We start from the raw sequence: 22,301 nt of genomic DNA, 5'->3' as shown, positions 1-22,301 counted from the left end.
AAAATACCCCCGCTGGAGCAAAGGGCCTGGCAAGGAGGAGATTTTTGGGGAAGGGGACGTTTGGGATTGGCTGGGGGGGTGGGACGAAGGGGAATTTGGGGGTGGGTATGGGGGGCTTTGAGAGGCTTTTGTTCCCTGGTCCTGCCAGCCTCGTGCTGCCCACGCAGAGTGGGGGATGAGCACAGGGACACGGGGACACCCCCACAGCACCGAGGAGGCTCCGAACACCCCCCAAAATCGGCGGGGGCCGAAGACAACGGCTGCAACCCTCTCCTCCTCCTCCTCGTGCTGCTGGTGGGGCCGGGGGCGGCGGGGCTGGGATGCGGGGCTGGGATGCGGGGATGGCGTTGTCATGGCAACCCCGCATCCAGCCTCAGCCTTGGCGCTGCTGCACCGCAGCGCATCCACCCCCCCGACCCCTCTCAACCCCCCCCGGTCACACCCTGGACCCCCCCACAGATCCCCCAACCCCTCTCCCACCACCAGCTGCAACTGCAAACCCCCCCCATCCCCAAAAACCCCCAAAATCCCTTTCCCACCTCATGGTACCACCCCCAAAAAGGCCAAGCTCAAGCCATCCTTTTCCACCCCCTCCCCAAATCCATGGGGACCCCCCCCATAAAAAAAAAAACCAGCCCAGGAGACAAAGATCCACTGGGAATGATCCTCTTTAATGCTCATTTTCCACACAATTGCCAAATGGGAACGTGGTGTGCAAGATGGGGAGTGTGTGCTGGTGGTCACGGGCAGGGGCTGGGTTTTGGGGTGGGGTGGTGGTCACAGCCACCCCACCCACCCCAAAAAATGCCCCCCACCAACCTCCAAACCTTCCAGCTGAGAAAAAAACAATATAAAGCACTAAAGGTGAAACATTCAGTGCCCCCTCCCCGAACACGTAGGACGATACATTCAAAGGTAAAAGCCCCCATGGGCATTTATTTGGGGGGGGGGGAGCAAATATAAATAACCCCCCCCTCAAAAAAACTGACAGAAAAAGAAAAGGTTTAGTTTCTTCAGTTTTCACGATTTTTGTCTTTTTTTTTTTTTTTTTTAATCTTAAAAAGTCATTACAAAAAGAACCATCGAGGAGCCTCCTACAAAAACAGGTTAGTGTTTGTCCCAAGGGGGAATTTAGGGGGAGTCCTCACATTCTGTGCCCCCCCAGCCCTGCCCTGACCCCCCCTTTGGTGCTCTCCTCTCATAAAACCCCTTAAAAATTGCACGTGATGTTTGGTTCTGAACAGCTTTGGGCAGCTCCTGGGTGGATGTGGCAGGGGGGGGCTGCTTTCCACTCCCCCCAAAAAATGAGGGGCTGGGGGGTGCCTTTGTTCAGCCCCCACCCAAAAATTTTGTGGGGGAAGGCTTGGGGTGGGAAGGGGCATCAGTGCAGCGAGCTGGGCAGGTCTCAGCCTCATGCTGCATGTGAGGGGGGGGTTAAAATCAATTTTGGGGGGGGGGGAGGGTCATAACAGTTTTTTTGGGGGGCACAACCATTTTGGGTGGGGCCAAAACACCAGGGACAACCCCACAGCAGCACCCCCTAACCCCCTCAGGGATGGGACCCTCAAGGTTGTCCCAGCTTTGTCCCGTCCCCTCCCCCCAAAAAAAATCGAGACCCAGCCCCTCCACCCCCCATTTTGAGGGGTGTTTGGGGGAGAAAACTGTGGCTCATCCAGGGAAAAGGGGGAGGAAACAAAACAACAAAACACCAAAATTTACCCTGTTCCATCGAGCTGCCCGTGGGGAACAGCTCAGCACCGCTGCTGGGTGGGCTGGGGGACACCTCCTGTGTCCCCCCCCCCCGTGCCAAGCTGGTCCCTTGTCCCCTCCCCGGGCTGGCAGCGGGTGCAGAGCGTGGCTGGCATGGGCATGGCACGGCGGAGACACCCCCACACCTCCCCTGCTGTCCCCATCCCGCCCCTCCGAGCTCATGGGGCAGCTCAGAGAGGGGTGGGGGTCTCGGGGGGAGGGTGGGGGTGGCCCCCGGGCCGTGCTCCCCCTCAGAACTCCACCTTGCAGGCGGGGAAGGTCTCGTCCTGCATGGCCACGGTGCTGTTGCTGCCCAGCACGGTGATGCCCAGCTCCTGCTGCCGCTCGTGCGTCTCCTGGTACCACTCGTGCATCACCAGCGAGTCGAAGGTGGGGATCAAGGTCACCTGAAGGGACGGCCAGGACACCCTGTCAGCCCCCCAGTGCTGGGAAGGGGCACCCAGGACACCCTGTCACCCGCCCCAGTGCCAGGAAGGGCCACCCAGGGCATTTTGTCACCAGCCCCAGCATCTGCAAGGGCCACCCAGGGCATTTTGTGACCCCCCACAGCATCAGCAAGAGGCACCCAGGGTATTTTGTCATCAGCTCCAGCATCACGAAGGGGCACCCACAATGTCCAGTCACCCCCCCAGGCACTGGGAAGGGATGCCCAGAGCAATCTGTCAGCCCCCCAGGACACTTTGCCACCCCCAGCGCCATGATGGAGCCGACCCCACCCTGCTCAGCCCCAGGCTGGGAACTCACCTGGATGTCCACACCCCACTGGTGCTTGCCCGCGAGGAGGGCATCGAGCAGCGGCCGCAGCACGCCCTCCTTCAGGTGGTCATCGCCGCTGACCACGTAGCACAGCGAGCGGATCCGCCGGAAGAACTCCTCGTCCACGGTGCGGGCGCTCCAGGAGCCGGGCAGGTACGCCAGGTCCACGTACACGGGGGGTCCCTGGGAACACGCGACCCTCGTGCCTGCCACGACAGGGGGACAGCGGTCACGACAGGGGGACAGCGGTCACGACGGGCCCCCAAAGACCCCTGAGTGCTGCGCCCGTACCTGCCGGCGATGCCCGCCCGGCTCCGGCCGCCGGCCGGGCTCCAGCGGCGCGGGCGCTGCCGGGGGTCGCGCTGGACGGGCCCTTCTTGTCCCCAAGGGGCGGCCTGGCCTTGTCCCCAGCAGAGCTGGCTGGAGGCCTGGCCTTGGTGGCCGAGGGGACACGAAGGGGCTCGGCCTTGGGGGCGGCGGGCGCCGAGCCCACGTGGGACGGGGTCCTCTTCACTCTGGTGCCGGGGAGCTCCTTGCGGCCGGGGGGCAGTGCCTCGGGGTCCACCATGCAGATTCCGGGCTGGGCAGGGAGGGGACACGGGTCCTTCAGGGGGGCTGGCAGCGGGTCACACGCTCGGGCCACGCTGCGGGGCGGCCGCTCCGAGTCCTCGTCCGACTCCAGCCCGTCGGCCAGGATGGACGGGCAGTCCTCGGTGGCCGGAGGGGCGTCGGAGTCGGAGAGGGTGGGCAGCGACTCGCTGACCGACGTGGGGGGGGTCTCGCCCGGCCGGCCCCGGGGCGGTGCCAGCTCCTGCGACGGGTCACTGTCCGACAGCTCCCGCGGGCTGGCGGCGGCTGAGGGCGACCGCTCGGACTTGGGGTGCTCGAACTCGCAGGGGGACACCAGGCACAGGTCCACGTCGTGGGGCGAGTCTGAGCGGTGGCCGGGCCGTGGCACCATGTCCCCGTCAGCCCAGGGCGGGTGGTGGCACGGCTGCAGCGGCAGCGACAGCCCTCCTTTGGTGGCCTCGGGCTCGGGAGCGTCCCCAGAGCCGCAGGATCGCCGCCCTTCCTCCGGGGGGGACTCGCTGACCGGCGGCAGCACCTGCTCGAAGGACACCGAGAGCGACTCATCCACCTCGGTGGAGTGCGGGGACCCCACCTCGGCTGGCAGCGAGGGCGTGGTGATGGTGGGGGACACGTCAGGGACGTCATCCTTGAAGGGGCTGAGGGACAGGCACCCCGCCTGCTTGTCCGGCACTGCGCCCTCCTTGCCCGTGGCCGCCGGCCATGCGCTCTGCTGCCGGGCGGCGCCAGTGCCCGGCTCCTCAGCGCCGTCCTCCACCGGCGACTGGTGGAAGGGCGTGTGGCCAGCGCTGGCCGGCCCCGAGCTGGCCGGGGACATCATCTCCAGGGTCTTCTCCTCGGAGCTGCCACAGGGATCCTCGGCGCCCTCGGGGCCATGGTTGAGCAGCCCGGTGGGCGTCAGGTCGAAGTTGACGCTGCGGTCGCTCTTGGGGGTCTTGGCCACAGGGGACGGGGGGCACACGGCTCGCATGGAGCTGCTCTCCGGGTAGCGCAAGTGCTGGGGGCTCTCGGGGTCTTCCAGGCCGTTCTCCCAGCAGGACGGATCCCCCGGGCGCCGGGTCCCCCCGTTCTCCAGGGATAAAGGCTCCAGCTCACTGTCGGCCGTGGCGATGCCTTCATCTGTGGATTCTTCCTTCCTTCTCATCTCGCCCTCCTGCTCGGCCTCTAGCAGCATCTCCTCGGGGGAGGAGGACTTGGAGCCATCCGAGGTCCCTGGTTCCTTCCGGGCGTTTTTAGCTTTGGGTTTCTCCAGCTCTTTCTTGAGCGGGGACTTCTTGATGCTGCCCGCCTTGGCCAGGGGCTTGCGGCTCTCCGGGACCGGCGTTTTCCGGGCCAGAGCCTTGGCCGGAGCCTTGGCCTCTGCCTTGGTGTCCTTCGAGTCCTTCCGCAGCGTCTCAGCCTTCACCTCCTTCTTCACCACCTTCACCTCCTTCTTGGCCTCGGCTCCCTCATCCTTCTTTGGTGGCTTCTTCTCCTCCTTCCTGGCCATCAGTTCCTTCTTGGGCGCCGCTTTTTCCTTGTTCGGCTTTGGCTTCGCATCCCCCTTCGCCTTCTCAGCCACCAAGTCCAGCTTGGCTCGGGCATCCTTGGCTTTCTCCTCCTCTGACCCCGTTCTGGCCGCGTCCCCCAGGGATTTTGGCTTCTCCTTCATCCCAGCTTTCACCTCCTTCCTCTCCACCTTCGGAGCCTTCTCCTTTGGCACCAGCGTTGTGGCCTCCACCAAGCTCAGCTTGGAGCCCGACTTGAGGCTCTCCTTGCTCTCCGCCCTCCTCTGCTTCGGCAGCTTCTCCGCCTGCACTGTCTCCTTCATGTCATTCTTGGTGACCACGGGGTGCTTGAGGAACTCCAGGTGCTTCACCTTCTCCAGCCCTTCCAGGATCCGTGCCTGGGGCGTGCAGCCGGGGAACAGCACCCGGATGATCTTCTCGGAGCGGCTGACGGGGTGCCACACCAGCAGGACACACAGCGAGGTCAAGCACTGCAGCGGCAGCTCCTGCTCCCTGGGGAAGCTGTTCCCTGACCAGTGCTGCAGGAGGAACTCCAGCTCCTTGGTGCCCTTCACGGGGTTCAGCACGTACATGTCCAGCCGGCCCACCCCCATCTTCTGGAAGAGCACGGTGGGCTCGGCGCGGGGACCGCTGTCGCGGGCCAGCAGGTTGGGCCGGATGCCCAACTTGTCCAGGTAGTGCAGGGTCAGCGCGGCCTCGTCGCAGCTCTTCAGCACCCGCGAGTCACCCTCGATGTCCTTCAGCTTCTCGCAGGCGTTGAGGAAGACGACACCCAGCTCGGGCGAGATGAGGTTCTTGGCCCAGTCACCGTTGCCCTGGGAGCTCTGCGAAGGGTCCTCCTCCAGCTCGGCCAGCTTCCTCTGCAGCAGGCTGTTGATGCCGGGCAGGCTGTCTGTGCCCGCGTGCGTCACCAGGATGGAGTCGATGCGGTCCAGGTGCCTCACCAGCTTCCAGAAGGAGGATTTGGGGTTGGAGCCGCCATTGACCAAGACGTTGAAGCCGTTGACGGCGAAGAAAGCCGAGTCCCCTCTCCCGCCTGGGAAGATGTAGCAGCAGGGTTTGGAAAGCTTCAGGAATCCCACCATGGTGGGGGGCTCCAGTAGGTCAAAGGGGGACTGGGGCTCCAGAGACTCCGACAGGTACTCCATGAACTCCTCCAGCCCCTCCATCTGCGGCAGCACGCAGCCGGGGTTGTAGCGCAGCTCGATGAAGTCCTGCAGGTTGTGGTGCTCCAAGCCCGAGTCCCTCCACTCCCCAAAATCAGGGCAGCTGATAGTCAGCCTGGCCTTGGCCGAGGGGTCTGCAGAGCTCAGGATCTCGCCCACCTGCACAGAGCGGCAGCTTCAGGTAGGAGGGGGCACCGAGGTCACCCCCACCCCCCACCAGGATGGACCCGTGGGGGTGGGAGGTGTCCAGGGACACATTAAACCATTGGATCCAAGCCTGCTGCCTGCTTTCTGGAGGGATTTTGGGGTGCCAGCACCCTCTGCTGCTGGGCAGGGTCCTGGGGGGTGGGTGGCTCCCAAGGTGGGGCTTTCCCTGATCCCTCACCCTGGCTGCAGCTGTGGATCCAGCTGAGGATCTGCCCCCCTAAATCCCCATGATCCGCACCCCAAAACTCCCAGGAGCTGCACCCCTTAATCCCCAGGATCTGCACCCCAAATCTCCCAGGATCTGCACCCCTAAATCCCCTGGATCTGCACTCCAAAACTCCCTGGATCTGCACTCCAAAACTCCCTGGATCTGCACCCCTAAATCCCCACGATCTGCCCCACAAGACTCCCAACATCTCCTCCCTAAATCCCCAGGATCATCCCCCTCCCCGCACCTCCTTGTCCGTGAAGATCTGGATGAAATCCCGCAGGGAGAAGCAGCCGGTCTGCAGCATCATCTCCCCGGTGTCCTCCACACAGGGCCCCGCAAACACCAGCAGCTTGTGCTGCGACACGTCCGTGATGAGGTTCCGCAGCTGGGGACACCAGGACAGACAGAGGGGACACCGTGTCAGGACAGAGGGGACACCGCGGGGACAGCACCGAACCCGTCCCGCAGCAGCGGCCCCAGCTCACCTCATCGCACAGCGATTTGTCAGAAGGGTTGAGCAGCACCAGGGTCTCCAGCACGTCACCGCGGTGGTGGAGGGTCCGCTGACCTGCGGGGATGGAGTGGTGACAGCCATGCCCCCCCGGTTTGTCCCCGTGGGGGTGGCATGGCCGGGTGCTGCCCGGTTTTCTGGAGGAAGAGGGACAGGCACGGTCCCGCTGCCAGACACCGTGGGGGCCGGGGGACACATTTCCCGTGTCCTTCCTGCCCGGAAGGGGAGGGAACAGCAGCGGGGACAGGTGGGGGAGACTCCCCCAAAATGCTCTGGGTGCTCCAGGGGCAGGTTTGGGGTTGATTTCCCGCTGTAAGCAGGGAAACACCCAGCGGGGACCCAGCCGGGGGTGGGATGTGGGGGGAAAAGACACTGGGGCAGCCTCAGCTCCATTTTCCCATTTCCATCGCTCCATGGAAAATCCCATCCTGCCCCAGGGTGGGAGAAGGATGTGGCTCCTCACGTGGGGGATCACGGGGTTTGGATGGGAGGGACACAAAGTCGGGCCTGTTCCCACAAAACCCGGGAGAAGGGAATGGGAAGGGGGCACCCCTGATTCCAACACCCCCTTTCCCACCCTTCCCTGGCATCCAGGAGACATTCTCCCCATTCTTCCTGGTTTTTATCCCATATTTTACCTTTGACAATGCTGGAGAAGGTGGCCGAGTGCCGGGACACAAAGAGCTTCAGCTGCTCGTCCAGGTTACAGCAGGTGAGGTCGATGTCCCACGAGCGGATCCCTGTGGGGGAAAAACGCTAACTAAAAATTTGGGACTGGGGGCTCAGAATCCGCCAGCGCCATCCCCAAAACCCACACAGTGCCAGCTAGGGCTGACCCCATAAAATCCTCCCTAAAGCCCCCCCAAAAATCCCACCCTAAGGTGTTTTTGGGGTGCCTCCAAGCCCACCTGTGCCGACACCTGCCCAGCAGGTGAGCTCCTTGTGCCGTGACTCACGGCAGCTCCGGCTCTGCCAAATCCCAAATCCTGACCCCCCGGGGCACGAGCAGCTCTGCCAACACCTCCAAAGGTGCCAATTAGGGAATTAAAAGATTTGGCGCTACCTGCCAGCACCAGGGACAGGTGCAGCACCTGAACAGCCCTTCGGGACTTCCCAGAAGGGATTTTGGGAGCCTATTCCCCAAAATTTGGGTGGCCCAGGGTGCTCTGGGTAATGGGTGGAGAATGGGTGGGGGATGGTGTAACCGGCCCGGGGTTGCACAAGGGTTTGTGGCCGTTTTGGGGTGGTTTTGATGAGGTTTGGGGCAGGCTCACAGTGAGGGGACAAAGGAGCAGGGCTGGGAATGTCCCTCCCATCCTGGCTTTGGGATCTGCCCCGCTGGGATGTTCCGGGGTCTGAGACCCCCCCCCAAATCCGGGACTGCTCAGAGGGGGGTGTGGGGGCTGGACTGGGGGGGGTCCCTGCAATACTGGGGTAAATCCTGGGCATTTAGGGGCGGATCCTTGGGGGGCGGACAAATTCAGGAGGAGCAAATTCTGGGGGTCTTGAGAGGAAGGAAGAGCTTGAGGTTTCAGACCCCCGAGGATTTTGGGGCAGCAAAAAGAGGCAGATCTGCGATTTTACAAGGGCGAACGCGAGGGCGCAGATCCGGCCGGGGGTGGGGGGCAGGAAATGGGGCAAATCCTGGGAATTTCAGGGCGCAAACCCTGAGAAGCCAAAGGAGCGAATCCCGGGGGGTTGGGGAGGAACGGGGCAGCCCGATCACGCCGCGGTGCCTCGGGGGCATCCCCTCGGGGGGCTCCTCCGGTGGAGGCGGGCGGGTCCCCCGGAGCATCATGCGGTCTCACCTCGCTCCAGCTGCTGCAGGGCGGCGGCCCGGAGGCCGGGGCGGTGGCAGCCGCCGCCCACGATGGCGAGCAGCGAGAAGCGGCGCGGCCCCGCGGCCGGAGCCGCCGCAGCCGCCGGTGCCGCCGGAGCCGCCGCCATCTTCGGCGCCCCCCACCCGCCCGCCGGCCACGCCCCCTGCGTCACCGCGGCCATGCCACACCCATGATGTCACTGCCAGCCAATAGGAGGCGCCGCAGGGGAGGCGGGAGGGCGGGCGGAGGGAGGAGAGAGGGTTCTTAAAACGGCAACGCGCGGGTGGGGCAGAGTGTGGGGCCCGCCTGGGCCGCGCGAGTTGGGGGGCTATGGATGGGGATGCGGGATCGGGGATGGGGATGCGGGATCATGGGTGGGGATGAGGGATTCTGGATGGAGATACGAGATTCTGGATGCTGGATCATGGGTGGGGATCCAGGATTCTGGATGCGGGATCATGGATGGGAATGCGGGATCCATGGATGGGGATCCGAGATTCTGGATGGGGATGCGGGATTCTAGATCGAGATTTGGAATTCTGGATGCGGGATTCTAGATCGAGATTTGGAATTCTGGATGCGGGATGCGTCCGGACCGGGCTGTACGAGCCCCCCCGCATCCCGCTGCCCGCGGATTCTCCATCCATCCGCCCCGGTGCCGTGACCACGGGAGGATCCAGGACTCAGCTCCGTGCCCGTCCCCGCAGCGCTCCCATTCCTGCTTCCCCTCTCCCACAACGGGATGAGATTCCCACTCCTATCCCTCATTCCTGCCCCAACCTCAGATTCCCGACAGGAAGGGGGGCAGGATGGGGACCCCACCCCTCCCTCAGGACCCTGCCCAGCGGCAGAGGGGGCTGGGAACCTCAAAATTCCCCCAAAAAGCAGGCGGCAGGCGTGGATCCAATGGTTTAATGTGTCCGCGGACATCGCCAGCCGGCGGGCCGGGGCAGCGGCGGTGCTGTGCGGGTCCATCCCGGCGCGGGGACGGGGCTGGGGCCGCAGGCGGGTGTCCCCCGCTGTCCCCCGCTGTCCCCCGCTGTCCCCGCTCCCTCAGGAGCACTTGAGGATGAAGAGGATGCAGGAGGTGCCGCGGGGGCAGCTGCAGAGCTTCCCGGTGCGTGCCCCGCGCCGCACCGCGCACTGCGGGGCGGCACCGCCAGCCCCGGCGCGGACCCCCACCAAAGGGGGTTTGGGGTCTCCCCCGGACCCCCAGGGCGAGCTCCCGCCACCCCCAGCCCCGCCGTACCCAGGGCACCCAGCTCCGGCGCCGGCGGTCCCGCCTGCCCAGCTCGTCCAGCACCTCCCGGAGCGCCTCCACCTGCACCGGAGCGCCCCCGATTCCCGGGACACCCAGGGGCTCTGCATCCGCCACCCCCGATTCCCGGGACACCCAGGGGCTCTGCATCCGCCACCCCCGATTCCCGGGACACCCCGCATCCGTCACCCGCTATTCCCGGGACACCCAGGGGCTCTGCATCCGTCACCCGCTATTCCCGGGACACCCCGCATCTGCCACCCCCGATTCCCGGGACACCCAGGGGCTCTGGATCCGTCACCCCCGATTCCCGGGACACCCAGGGGCTCTGGATCCGCCACCCGTGATTCCCGGGACACCCCGCATCCGCCACCCGCGATTCCCGGGACACCCAGAGGCTCTGGATCCGCCACCCCCGATTCCCGGGACACCCAGGGGCTCTGGATCCGCCACCCCCGATTCCCGGGACACCCAGGGGCTCTGGATCTGCACCCAGGCACACTCAGGAGAGGATAAGTAGGTGACTTGCTGAGATTCAGCCCACATAACACGAAACACAACCGTTGATTTTCCCGTTCTTTATTTTAGGAGACTAAGAGGCTAACAGGCTATCTCCTCTGAGCCAGACTCATTTCAGGTCCAACGTGGATTCACATCACCAGTCATCCAAAAGATAAGTCAGGGCCAGGGCCTGGAGATGGGAGCAGTGTCTTCCTTCTGCACCGATGGGGATTTTCATCCCCTGATATGTGCAAGATAAGTGCAGGGTTACAACCCACAGAGGGGATGGAAGAGAGGTGCTGGGTTGGGACTCCCCAGGAGGGGTTTTTGAGTCAGTTTTGGAGATGGGGATGTGCAAGGAGTGTCCCCTTAGGCCACCTAAAGGGAAAGTGTCTGTTTTGACCACAGTGCTGAGGTGCTCAGGGCAGAGCAGTTCTGGTGTGTGTCCTGTCACTTGTCTCTGGTGCACTCTGTGTTCTTTGGGTCTCTCGGTCCTTTCTTCTCCTCAAAAGCTCTCTCTCCCTGTCCTGTGTCACGGGTGTCTGCACGTATTTGTCCCACAGCTGCTCTGCCCTGCTGCATAGCCTGTAATAGCACAAGTCCTGGGGACTTGAAATTTGTTATGCAGGGTGTAGTTGGGCTCTGGATTATATGGGGAGATTGACATAACATGTTTGGTGATGCTAAGTTGTCCTGCAGCCGTTTGACACTAGTCCTGACTTCCTTTCAGATGCAGACAGTTCAAATCTGTGGCCAAGGGCCCCAGTCCTGGGTGAGGGTGTTGCCATGAGCAGGTCAGTCATTGTTTGCATTTGCAGGAGCAGCCTCAATGGTGACTGTGTCACAGCAGTGTTCTTTGCCTTTATTTTTAGGAGGTCCAGGCAGACAGCAGCAGTCAAGGCCCAGTGTGCCAGGTGAGCAGCGGACAGAAGCAGTTGGTTTTGCTCAGGTTTCAGTTTCTGGTGCAATTGTAAGCTTTTGTGCTCTAGGGATTCGACTCGGGGTACTCACACCTCCGTCACCGATGGACCGGTGCCGGGAGCGCAGCTTCGCATTTTCCAGCCTTCCTTGCTGAGGTGGTTTTGAGATGGTTTTGAGGAATTTATGCGATTGTTTTCTTTTGTTCGTAGCTGGTGCATGAGAAGGGCCGTGGGGACTTCTTGGTTGTTACGGTTTTTGCTTCAGGTGCTCATGACAAGGGTTTTTTTGGGTTGAGTGTTGTTGGATTTCTTTTTGATCGGTTTACCATGGCTTTTATGGGTCAGAGCAGGGAGTAGAGGGTAGGTTTTGAATTCGGTTGTGGAGGCGTTTATTAGCGCGAGTGCCTTGTGTTTGTTTTGGTTGGTTTGAGGTATTGTCCTGTAGTTAATTAATGAGGTTTTTTAAATATTGATAATTGCATTCTTGTTTATTATGTTATAGGGGTTTTATTCATTTGTCTTATTTAATTGCCGAGAATGTTTTATTGTCCCAGAGAATTTGGGAGATATTGTTTGTGATTACATTTCTCTTTGTTTATTTCTAGGTGGTATTTGTGTTTTGATGGTTTGAGGCATTATGGGTTTATTGAGTTAGGAATAATTATTTTGTTGTTGTTAATATGATTTTTGTAGTTGGATGTATTTGTTGTTTTTTATTAGTTTTATTTTTATAAAATAAATTTTTTGGGAACATGGGCATTTCTATGGTAGATCTTTATAGGTAGTGATTTTATTTGGGTGGTGAGTTTTTCCTTTCTTTGTGGTTTTGATTTTTTTATATTGGTAATTATTTGGTGGGGTTTTTTAGTTAATTTTATAGAGCATTGGGTTCTCTTTATGAGTCAGTGTAGTGGTAGAATTTTGTTTTTTTTAAGAAACTTTCAGGGTCTCTTGTATGGTTTGGAGTATAGTAAGTTAGTTGGTGCTTGTTTTTTTAGTATTTTTTGTGATTTGCTGTGTGGGTTTCTATAGGGTTTTTTTAAATGTTTCGTTTTTGTGACGTGATAAGAGCTGCCAGTGAAAGGAGTGTAGTGCGGTTTTTTTTGCTGGTAGTTGGTTGGCTGGTGGAGCCTTTCGGAATTTTTTGGACGGTATTGGTGGGAATTTGATGCTGCCTGTTTTGGCATTTTATTTTTAGGAATTAGATTATAACTGCAGTGTTTTAACTATAACTCTAATGAAACAAAACAAATGCATAAATATGAAAATGGGAACAAAAAACTTCAATTTGAAATTTAAGTGGAATACATATAAGTAACACATGTAACATAAATAATATTATCCATTAATATTAGATTTTATATTGTTTGATATAGAGTGTTTTATATGTTATATAAACACATATAAATATAGACCATAAATATAAACAAAATATCCATATAGAGATGTATAAATATGTGGATATATAAATATAAATAGAAAAAATACAAAATAATAGGAATCAATATAGTACATAATGAATATTTTACTAAATATGTCTCATTATAACACATTGTCATAAATTTTATATATCGAAATATAGTACTTCAATATATTGTGATAGAATATATAAGTACTTGTAAAAATCAAAAATAGAAATAAAAAAATATTTAAATATGGTTTAAAATAAAGGGGATTTTATTTTCTATTTGGTAGTAGGTAGGGGTTTTATGATAAGAATTATGAATAAAAATAAAATTAGAAATCTTTGTATAGAAATATATCCTAAATACGTTAAGATCTATATAGAAATTTAAAGGTGAGTAAATATAAGTATTAGTAGTATGTACGAAATAGAATTTAAATAAAAAAATATCTATCTTGCTACTGCATTATATATAAAATAATATATTTATAAAGACATCAATGTAAAGTAGAAATGCAAATGTGACTATAATGATGAAAAAATATATAAATATTCAAGTATCATTTATAGAAAGGGCTTTATTTTGTTTTTATTTGGTTAGAGGCAGGGCTTTAATGGAAAAAATATGAATATACATTTTATTTTGATGTTCTAAATATGGAAATATATAGTCAATGTATACAGATATATATATATAAATATAAAATAGAAATAAAAATAAGTATTCGGAAGAGATAGAATATAAATAACAGCATACATCAATCTACATTTAAAATGTAAATTTCATTATAAATGCGAAAAATAGAGATAAATTTAAACTGAGTTTAAATAAAGGGTTTTTTAAAAAAGATTTTTACTTGGATAGAGGCAGGGTTTTATTTTAAGCAATATAGACCTTTTAGAAATCTAAATCTAAGTATGGAAATATGTAAGCAATCTATTAAGATATGTATAAAAAATAAAATGTAATAAAATAGCAATAAATGTAAGGAATTATGAAAATACAATTATATATCAATATACATTATAAATCCGAATGTGAATATAAATGTGAAAAATGTAAAAATAAACTCTGTTGAAATGCAGTTTAAGAGGAAAGGTTTTTTCTTTCGGTTCCTATCGGGTCAGAGGCAGGGTTTTTGTTCCGTTCTTTCCCGCGCGGATCTTTGGGGCATTCGCTGCTGACGGCGCAGTGCTGCCGCCGTGTGGGCAGAGAGCGGCACTGCAGCCCGCCGCCCGCGGCCGCCATCTTGGGAGGGGCTTGGCGCGGACTCGCTTGACCTTCTCGAGAGGGCGCGAAAACGAGGACGTTGAAATTCGAGGACCCGTGTCTGTTTTTTACACTGCCTGAATTGCTCGTACCGCCGGCGCCCCGCGACGGGATTTTCCGCGGCGGTTACGATGCCGTGCACACGGGCTGTGGGGTCAGGAGCGCCGCGAGCGTGCGGGTTTTTGGCGGGAGCCGACAGGCATCGGCAAAAAACGCCTGTCACCATCAAGGTCCCCACGGACCGCCATCTTGTCGCGGACTCACTTGACAAGTGCTGCCGCCTTGTGGACACAGGGCGGTACTGCAGCCCCGCAGCCAGCGCGACCCCAAAACCACCGGGACGGCCCTGGAACGCCCAAAATTCCCTTCGGGACCCAGATAACCCCCCTGGGACCACCAAAATTCCCTTCAGGACCCCGAAAACCCCCCTAGGACGCCCAAAATTCCCATCAGGGTCCCCAAAATTCCTCCTGGGAAGCCCCCAAAAGTCTTTGAGACTCCCAAAATTCTACACGGGACCCCCAAAATTCCTCCCAAAAACCCCCTGGGACACCCAAAATTATCCCCAGGACTCCAAAACCCCCCTGGGACCCAAAAAAACCCTATCAGGGTCCCCGAAATTCTTCCTGGGACCCCCAAAACCCCCCTGAGACCCCTAAAATTCCCTTCAGGACCCCAACCCACCCCCGTGGGATCCCTAAAATTCTACCCGGGACCCCCAAAATTCCTCCCAAAAACCCCCTGGGAGGCCCAAAATTTCCTTTCAGGACAGCAAAACTTCCCCTGTGCCTCCCAAAATTCCCATTGGGACCCCAAAACCCCACTTGGGACCCCCAAAATTCCCTTCAGAACCCCAAACCCTCCCCAGAACCCACAAAATTCTACTCGGGACCCCCAAAATTCCTCCCAAAAAAACCCTGAGACCCTGAAAATTCCCCCCCAGGACTCCAACCCCCCCTGGGACTCCCAAAATTCCCTTTGCGACCCCAAAACCCCCCCTGGGACCCACAAAATTCCCTTCAGGACCCCAAAATTTCTCCTGGGACCCCCCAAATACTTCCAGAGACCCCCAAAATTCCCTTCAGAACCCCAAACCCTCCCCAGGACCCACAAAATTCTACTCGGGACCCCCAAAATTCCTCCCAAAAAACCCCTGAGACCCTCAAAATTCTCCCCAGGACTCCAAAACCCCCCCTGGGACCCCTCAAAATTCCCATCAGACTCCCCGAAATTCCTCCTGGGACCCCCCAAAACTCCTTGACACCCCAAAATTCCCTTCAGGACACCGAAAGTCCTCATGGGACCCCCCAAAACCCCCTGAGACCCCCAAAATTCACATCAGGGTCCCCGAAATTCCTCCTGGGACCCCCCAAAAACTTTGTGAGACCCCAAAATTCGCTTCAGAACCCCAAACGCACCCCCAGGGACCCTCAAAATTCCACCCAGGACTCCAAAACCCCCCCTGGAACGCCCAAAATTCCCTTCGGGACTCCAAAACCCCCCCTGGGACCCCTAAAAATTCCCATCAGAGTCCCCGAAATTCCTCCTGGGACCCCCCAAAACTCCTTGAGACCCCCAAAGTTTCCTTCAGGACCCCAAACCCACCCCCAGAACCCCCAAAATTCTATTCAGGACCCCCGAAATTCCTCCCAAAAAAGCCCTGAGACCATCAAAATTCTCCCCAGGACTCCAAAGCCCCCCCTGGGACTCCCAAAATTCCCTTCGGGACCCCAAAACCCTCCTGGGACCCCCAAAATTCCCATCGGGGTCCCCAAAATTCCTCTTGGGACCCCCCAAAAACTCCCAGAGACCCCAAAATTCACTTCAGGACCATAAAACCTCCCCAGGACCCCCAAAATTCTACCCGGGACCCCCAAAATTCCTCCCAAAAAAGCCCTTAGACCCCCAAAATTCTCCCCAGGACTCCAAAACCCCCCCTGTGACTCCCAAAATTCCCTTCAGGACCCCGAAGTTTTTCCTGGGACCCCAAAAACTCCAGAGACCAAAAAATTCCCTTTGGGACCCTCAAAACCCCGCCTGGGACCCCCAAAATTCCCTTCGGGACTCCAAAAACCCCCCTGTGACCCCCAAAATTCCCATCACGGTCCCCAAAATTCCTCCTGGGACTCTCCCAAAAACTCCCTGAGACCCAAAAATTCCCTTCAGGACCCCAAACCCTCCCCAGGACCCACAAAATTCTACTCGGGACCCCCAAAATTCCTCCCGAAAACCCCCTGAGACCCCCAAAATTCTCCCCAGGACTCCAAAACCCCCCCTGGGACTCCCAAAATTCCCATCAGGGTCCCTGAAATTCCTCCAGGTACCCCCAAAAACCCCCTGAGACCCCTAAAATTCCCTTCTGGACCCCAACCCACCCCCGTGGGATCCCCAAAATTCTACATGGGACCCCCAAAATTCCTCCCAAAATCCCCCTGGGACGCTCAAAATTCCCTTCAGGACCCCAAAACCCCTGCCTGGGACTCCCAAAATTCCCATTGGGACCCCAAAACCCCCCCTGGTCCCCCAAAATTCCCTTCCGGACTCCAAAAACCCCCCCGGGAGCCCCAAATTCCCATCGGGGTCCCCAAAATTCTTTCTGGGACCCCCCAAAAACTTCCTGAGACCCCAAAATTCACTTCAGGACCCCAAACCTCCCCCCCAGGACCCCCAAAATTCTACTCGGGACCCTCAAAATTCCTCCCAAAAACCCCCTGAGACCCTCAAAATTTTCCCCAGGACTTCAAAACTCCCCCTATGACTCCCAAAATTCCCTTCGGGACCTCAAAACTTCCCCCAGGACCCACAAAATTCTACTCGGGACCCCAAAATTCCTCCCAAAACTCCCCTGAGACCCTTAAAATTCTCCCCAGGACTCCAAAAACCCCCTGGGACACCCAAAATTCCCTTCAGGACCCCAAAACCCTCCCTTGGACCCCCAGATTTCTTTTCAGGACCCCTGTGGGAACTCAGAATGTCTCTCAGACATCTTTAGAGGTTCCAGGCCTTGGTCAGAAGCATATGGGACCCTGGCAGGCAGCTGGAAACAGCTGTGATTGTGAGTTTGAGCCATGGAATGAGTTACCAACTTTGGAGGTGGAACAAGCAGTCACAAAAGGTTAGATAGTATAGTAAAAGTAATTACAAAGTAGAGGGGAAATTTTTTTAGTATTGTACAGGGGGGTTTTAGCACCTGTACAGGGGGGTTTTCACTTTGTACATGGGGGTCAGGAGTTCTAAGATGGAGGAAAGTGGGCTGATCCTGTTCTTCCTCCTTCTTTTTCCTTACCTCCATGTTCTTGGTGATGTTGGCACTCACAGATTGGTTTAGAGTAGAAAAACACTTGGCAACGTAGGTAGTAGGTACTGGAGAATAATTGTAAACATGTTATACGTAATATATCTTATAAAAGATAGCAGCAGCCCTGGGTGGGGGGAGAGATGAAGAAGACAGCAGATAGAGAGGATGTCAGGGTGTGTGTGTGCCTCTACCCAGGCCGCTGATCAAACAGCCGCAGTCCAAGAACATAATCTGTTAGATAACTAGCGATAAACTGCCTTGAGACTGAACAGCTAAAGCCTGCGGAGCTTTTCTTTGGAAGCAGGGGTTGGAGGAGGAATTTCACCATATGAGACCCCAGAGCAAGGCTGGGGCTCTCACAGACCCCAAATTCCTCCTGGGACCCCCCACAAACTCCCAGAGGTCCCCAAAATTCCCGTCAGAACCCCAAACCCTCCCCAGGACACACAAAATTCCACTCGGGACCCCCAAAATTCCTCCCAAAAAACCCCCGAGACCCCTAAAATTCTCCCCAGGACACCACAAGCCCCCCTGGGACACCCCAAATTCCCATCAGGGTCCCTGAAATTCCTCCTGGGAGACCCAAAACCCCACTGAGACCCCCAAAATTCTCTTTGGGACCCCAAACCCCCCCCCCGGGAGCCCCAAAATTCCCATCAGGTTCCCCGAAATTCTTTCTGGGACCCCCCAAAAACTTCATGAGACCTCAAAATTCCCTTCAGGACCCCAAACCCACCCCCAGGACCCTCAAAATTCTGGTCGGGACCCACAAAATTCCTCCCAAAACCCCCCTGAGACCATCAAAATTCCCTTTGGGACCCCAAAACCCCTCCCGGAACGCCCAAACTTCCATTTGGGACCCCAAAAAACCCCCTGGGACCTCCAAAATTCTCATCAGGGTCCTCGAAATTCCTCCTGAAACCCCCCAAAACTCCTTGAGACCCCAAAATTCCCTTCAGGACCCCTAAATTCCTCCTGGGACCCCCCAAAACCCCCTGAGACCCCCAAAATCCACTTGAGGACCCCAAAACCCCCCAGGACCCACAAAATTTTACTTGGGACCCCCAAAATTCCTCCCAAAGACCCCCTGAGACCCCCAAAATTCTCTCCAGGACATCACAAGCCCCCCTGGGACACCCAAAAACCTCTCCAGGACCCCAAAATCCCCCCTGGGACTTCCAAAATTCCCTTTGGGACCCCAAAACCCCCCCTGGGACCCCCAAATTTCCCTTCAGGACCCCAAAATTCCTACTGGAACCCCCCAAAAACTCCCAGAAACCCCCAAAATTCCCTTCAGAACCCCAAACGCTCCCCAGGACCCACAAAATTCCACTCGGGACCCCCAAAATTCCATCCAAAAACCCCCTGAGACCCTCAAAATTCTCCCCAGGACTCCAAAACTCCCCCTGGGTTGGCCAAAATTCCCTTTGGGACTCCAAAACCCCCGCTGGGACCCCCAAAATTCCTATCAGGGTCCCTGAAATTCCTCCTGGGACCCCCCAAAACCCCCTGAGACCCCCAAAATTCTACTTCAGGACCCAAACCCTCCCCAGGACCCACAAAATTCTCTTTGGGACCCCAAAATTCCTCCCAAAAACCTCTTGAGATACCCAAAATTCTCCCCAGGACTCCAAAACCCCCCCTGGGATGCCCAAAATTCCCTTCAGGACCCCCAAAACCCCACTGGGACCCCCAAAATTCCCATTGGGACCCCAAAACACTCCCTGGACCCCCAAAATTCTATTCGTCACCCCAAAACACCTTCTGGGACCTCCAAATTTCTCTTTAGGACCCCTGAAATTCCTCCTGGGACCCCAAAAACTCCCTGAGACCCCCCCAAAAACCTCTCCAGGACCTCAAAACACCCCCTGGGACCCCCAAAATTCCCATCAAGGTCCCCAAAATTCCTCCTGGGACCCCCCAAATACTCTCTGAGACCCCCTAAATTCCCTTCATGACTCCCCAAAACCCCCCTTGGGACTCCCAAAATTCCTCCTGGGATGCTGCAAAGGCCTTCCAGAGCCCCCCAGGACCCCCCCAATTTTGGGTCCCCCCCCAATTCGGGGTTCCCCCCGATTTTTGGGTCCCCAGGCTGGTGGCTCATGAGGACGACCCCGACTCGGACCCCGAACGCCCCCCGGATTCAGCCCTCCATGTGTCCTTGGTATCAGAGGCTGGAATTGCAGAGTTGCCACTTTACCCCCAGACATAATTTTTGATGTGGTTGTGCCACTTGAACAGTATTTGAAATCTGTTTGTGCTCTTGCAGCAGCATTTCCGAACCACAATGGAAATTTAGCCCTTCTGCCTGGGGCTGCTCACAGAATCGTGGAATCCCAGAAGGGTTTGGATGGGAAGGCACCTTTATTTAAAGCTCGCCCCGTTCCACCCCTGCCATGGGCAGGGACACCTTCCACCGTCCCAGGGTGCTCCAAGCCCTGTCCAGCCTGGCCTTGGACACTTCCAGGGATCCGGGGGCAGCCACAGCTTCTGTGGGCAACCTGTGCTGGACAGCAGCTTTGAAAGGCAGAGTGAAGTACAGCTGTGATTTTTGTGCTGCCCCTAACATTGTATTGCCTGGCAAATGTGCCTTTGGGGTTTTTTGGGGTTTTTTGTTTTTTTTTTTTTAGTTTTTTTGGGTTTTTTTTTTTTTTTAATTTTTGTGACTAAAAAGCTACCTTGTGTTCCTGGAATGTTGCATTCTACCTCTGTTGTTTTCCCAGTCAGTCTGGATCCTCTGCTTACATTTTTTCCTTCGCTTATTAGATGTCGTGGATGTGCTGGCTGTTCTGATGGAGGGCAGTGATGGCTTAGATGAAGGAATTGGGTTCTCTTTAAATGAAGACGTGATTATCCAAACATTTCCCTTCAGTGCTGTTGTCCCTGCTGCATGAGCAGCCAGGAATATGCTGTTGTTTCAGTCTGAAAATGGAACAGGTACAGGGGTTTTTTTATGTTTTATGTGTCATTTCTAGCAGTGGAGTGAAAGCGGCATCACTTCTACCCTCTTGTAATAATTTTTTACCGTTTATCATTTTTTACCTTGAGGCATTTTATTATCTTCCCTGCAAGCAGCAGGAGGTTCAGATTCACGGTGCTTTGTGCTCAGGAGGGGCATTGAAGCTCTGTAGGTGCTTCTGCCCTTTTTCCCTGACCCTGAAGAGAAGGGACACTGTCCCTGCATGGACAGTCTTGGTCTGGAAGTAGCTGGCCTCAGTAACAGCGTTTTAAGGGCAGAGCGTGGCGATCAGGAGAGGAAGGTGGTTCCCGTGCCTGTGGGCAGCTCTTCCTGAGAGCAGGGAGAGGGGACTGCCTTGTTAAGTAGGAAGTGGGTGCGTTTCCCAAGGAAAACTTCAGAAATTAAGCTCCAGGGGCAAACACTGTGAGGTTCTACCACCTCCTTGAGGACATCCTTAAAACCACAGGGGCATCAGCAGGGCTTGGAGCAGGACTGGCCAACCCCAGAGCACCTCACAAAGCCCTCTGTGTGTCTGTGGCAGTCGAGTAGCACCTGGGGGGTGCTGAAAGTCCCAGTTCTGAGAGAAAATTCTGTTTAACTTGTACACGTTGGCTGGGTGTGTCCCCCCAGTACAGCTCGGTTCTTCTCTGAGGCGGTGCCTGTCAGGGTCTCTCCCTGTTAAGGGCCGGGCGTGTTTTTGGCACAACACAGTGAAGGTGGATTATTTGCTTCAGCAAGAGCTGATGATGTCTGGAGGGTTTTTCAGGTACCTCAGCGGCCAGGAGCACCTGTCTAGGTCACTAGGAACACTTTTTGATCTCATTCAGTTCTTTTCTGCGTGAGGCTCTGTGGGCTGCTGGCAAGGCCCAAAGTAAGGAAGGTTGCCCCAGTGTCCGTGCTCATGTCAATAGTTTAATTTATTTGGCTTTTCTAGGAGCAGACATCGTGGAGGACCTTGGTGCTGTTTTCACTGGCCTCCTGCACTCTCCGAGAGAACCCCTTGCTCCCTGCGTGACGTTCCAGCTCTGTGACAAAGCTGCTAAGTATCCTCAGCTCTACCAGTTTAACCAATACTATAGACTCTGGATGCCCAAGCAGTCCCAGGAACCTGTGGTATGGAATCCCTGAAGTCACTGAATTCTTGAGCCAGTATTCCTATAAAATCCTCACAGTCGACAGAGGTAACATTTCCATCAGAAACAGCGTTTTTATTGAGGAGGTAATTCTGCATCTCTTGTTGATCGTGCTGGGGACACACGTTTGCTCCAGGGCTTTTCTCTGATGACACAAGAGGTCTCTGTGGTGTTTGGGAGGCGATGCCAGGGCTCAGGGCTCATACAGAGACTCCTCACCGGGCACAGCAGAGCCTGGTGTGTGCTGTGGCCTCTGTTTACAGCGCCCGGAGTTCCCCCGGGTGGGTGGAGGATCACAGGCCCCTGGGCTGGGTTTGGTGAGTTTTTCTCAGCTCAGCAGTGTGAACACTCCAGATGCCCCTGGGGACACTGCTGGACAGCATCCATCCACTCTCTCCATCCACTCATTTGTACCCAGGAATGTAGGAAACTCTGACTGGGGACGGGCAGTAGTTCTGAAAATCATGCCCTAGCCTTTTTCTTCAGGAACGAACCAAGCGAGTGCCCTGAAACCAGCGGAGCAGCTGCAGGGGCTGAAGGGAACAGAAAGGGCTCCCGGCACCTTTTGCCTCCGTTCTCTGCCATTCCCCAAAAGGCGTCGCAGTCCCTGAAGAGGTGTTTGTCATGCAGCCTGCCAAAATAAAGACCTGTAAAATCCTAGCTCTGCCTTTTGTTTAACGTGTTCTTACTTCCTATTTATGTCATCACAGAAAGCAAGGAAAGAAGAAATGTGTCTGGTTCCCACTATTGCTCCGTGTAGGCATTTTTAAAGGCTGCTGTACTTCTGTCCTCTTTTTCCACTCCAAGCTTGACTTTTCCCCTCCTTTTTTGAGGTCTGCTGCTTTGGGTGTCCCAGGCAGGGCTGGGTTCCTCGGCAGGGGTCTTAGGAGTTGGTGCAGATTCTGCTTTTTCCGAAGGTGTATCAAAGTGTGCCGGCAAAAGGACTGTTTTCTCCAGGGGAAAGCTTTCTCTCAAAAACCATCAATGCATGTATGTGTTTTAATCGTGTAACCAGGTGGA

At 55.6% G+C, this 22,301-nt stretch overlaps 1 protein-coding gene and 1 long non-coding RNA gene across 2 annotated transcripts; one reads left to right on the top strand and one right to left on the bottom strand.

Annotated features, from left to right (window-relative positions):
- Positions 1 to 650: 650 nt before the first annotated feature.
- On the bottom strand, positions 651 to 8,683 carry MAP1S (microtubule associated protein 1S). Its single transcript, XM_021551768.4, has 7 exons — positions 8,526 to 8,683; positions 7,356 to 7,457; positions 6,692 to 6,774; positions 6,451 to 6,591; positions 2,818 to 5,947; positions 2,515 to 2,732; positions 651 to 2,156 (listed from the first exon to the last, which is right to left on the bottom strand). Exons 1-7 carry the CDS (start codon positions 8,662 to 8,664, stop codon positions 2,001 to 2,003), a joined length of 3,969 nt encoding a protein of 1,322 aa, XP_021407443.2. The 5' UTR covers positions 8,665 to 8,683; the 3' UTR covers positions 651 to 2,000.
- An 8,866-nt stretch (positions 8,684 to 17,549) lies between these two features.
- On the top strand, positions 17,550 to 21,941 carry LOC146765046 (uncharacterized). The gene is made up of 2 exons (XR_014950259.1): positions 17,550 to 20,126; positions 21,083 to 21,941. It is a non-coding gene; the product is annotated as an uncharacterized LOC146765046 (long non-coding RNA).
- The last annotated feature ends 360 nt before the right edge of the window (positions 21,942 to 22,301 follow it).

This window comes from Lonchura striata, chromosome 28 (genome assembly GCF_050655825.1).
Source record: "Lonchura striata isolate lonStrDom1 chromosome 28, ASM5065582v1, whole genome shotgun sequence".
In the NCBI taxonomy this organism is placed as follows: Eukaryota; Metazoa; Chordata; class Aves; order Passeriformes; family Estrildidae; genus Lonchura; species Lonchura striata.
Note: the sequence above shows the minus strand (reverse complement) of the source record. Positions and strands in the feature narration are given on the sequence as shown.

Bases quoted from the DNA above. Each gene is read 5' to 3' on its own strand.
- MAP1S (XM_021551768.4), bottom strand. From the start codon at position 8,664: ATGGCGGCGGCTCCGGCGGCACCGGCGGCTGCGGCGGCTCCGGCCGCG. The intron at 7,458-8,525 runs GTGAGACCGCAT...TTTCCCCCACAG, and splicing joins CCTGCAGCAGCTGGAGCGAG to GGATCCGCTCGTGGGACATC. The intron at 2,733-2,817 runs GTACGGGCGCAG...CTGTCGTGGCAG, and splicing joins CGGGCGGGCATCGCCGGCAG to GCACGAGGGTCGCGTGTTCC.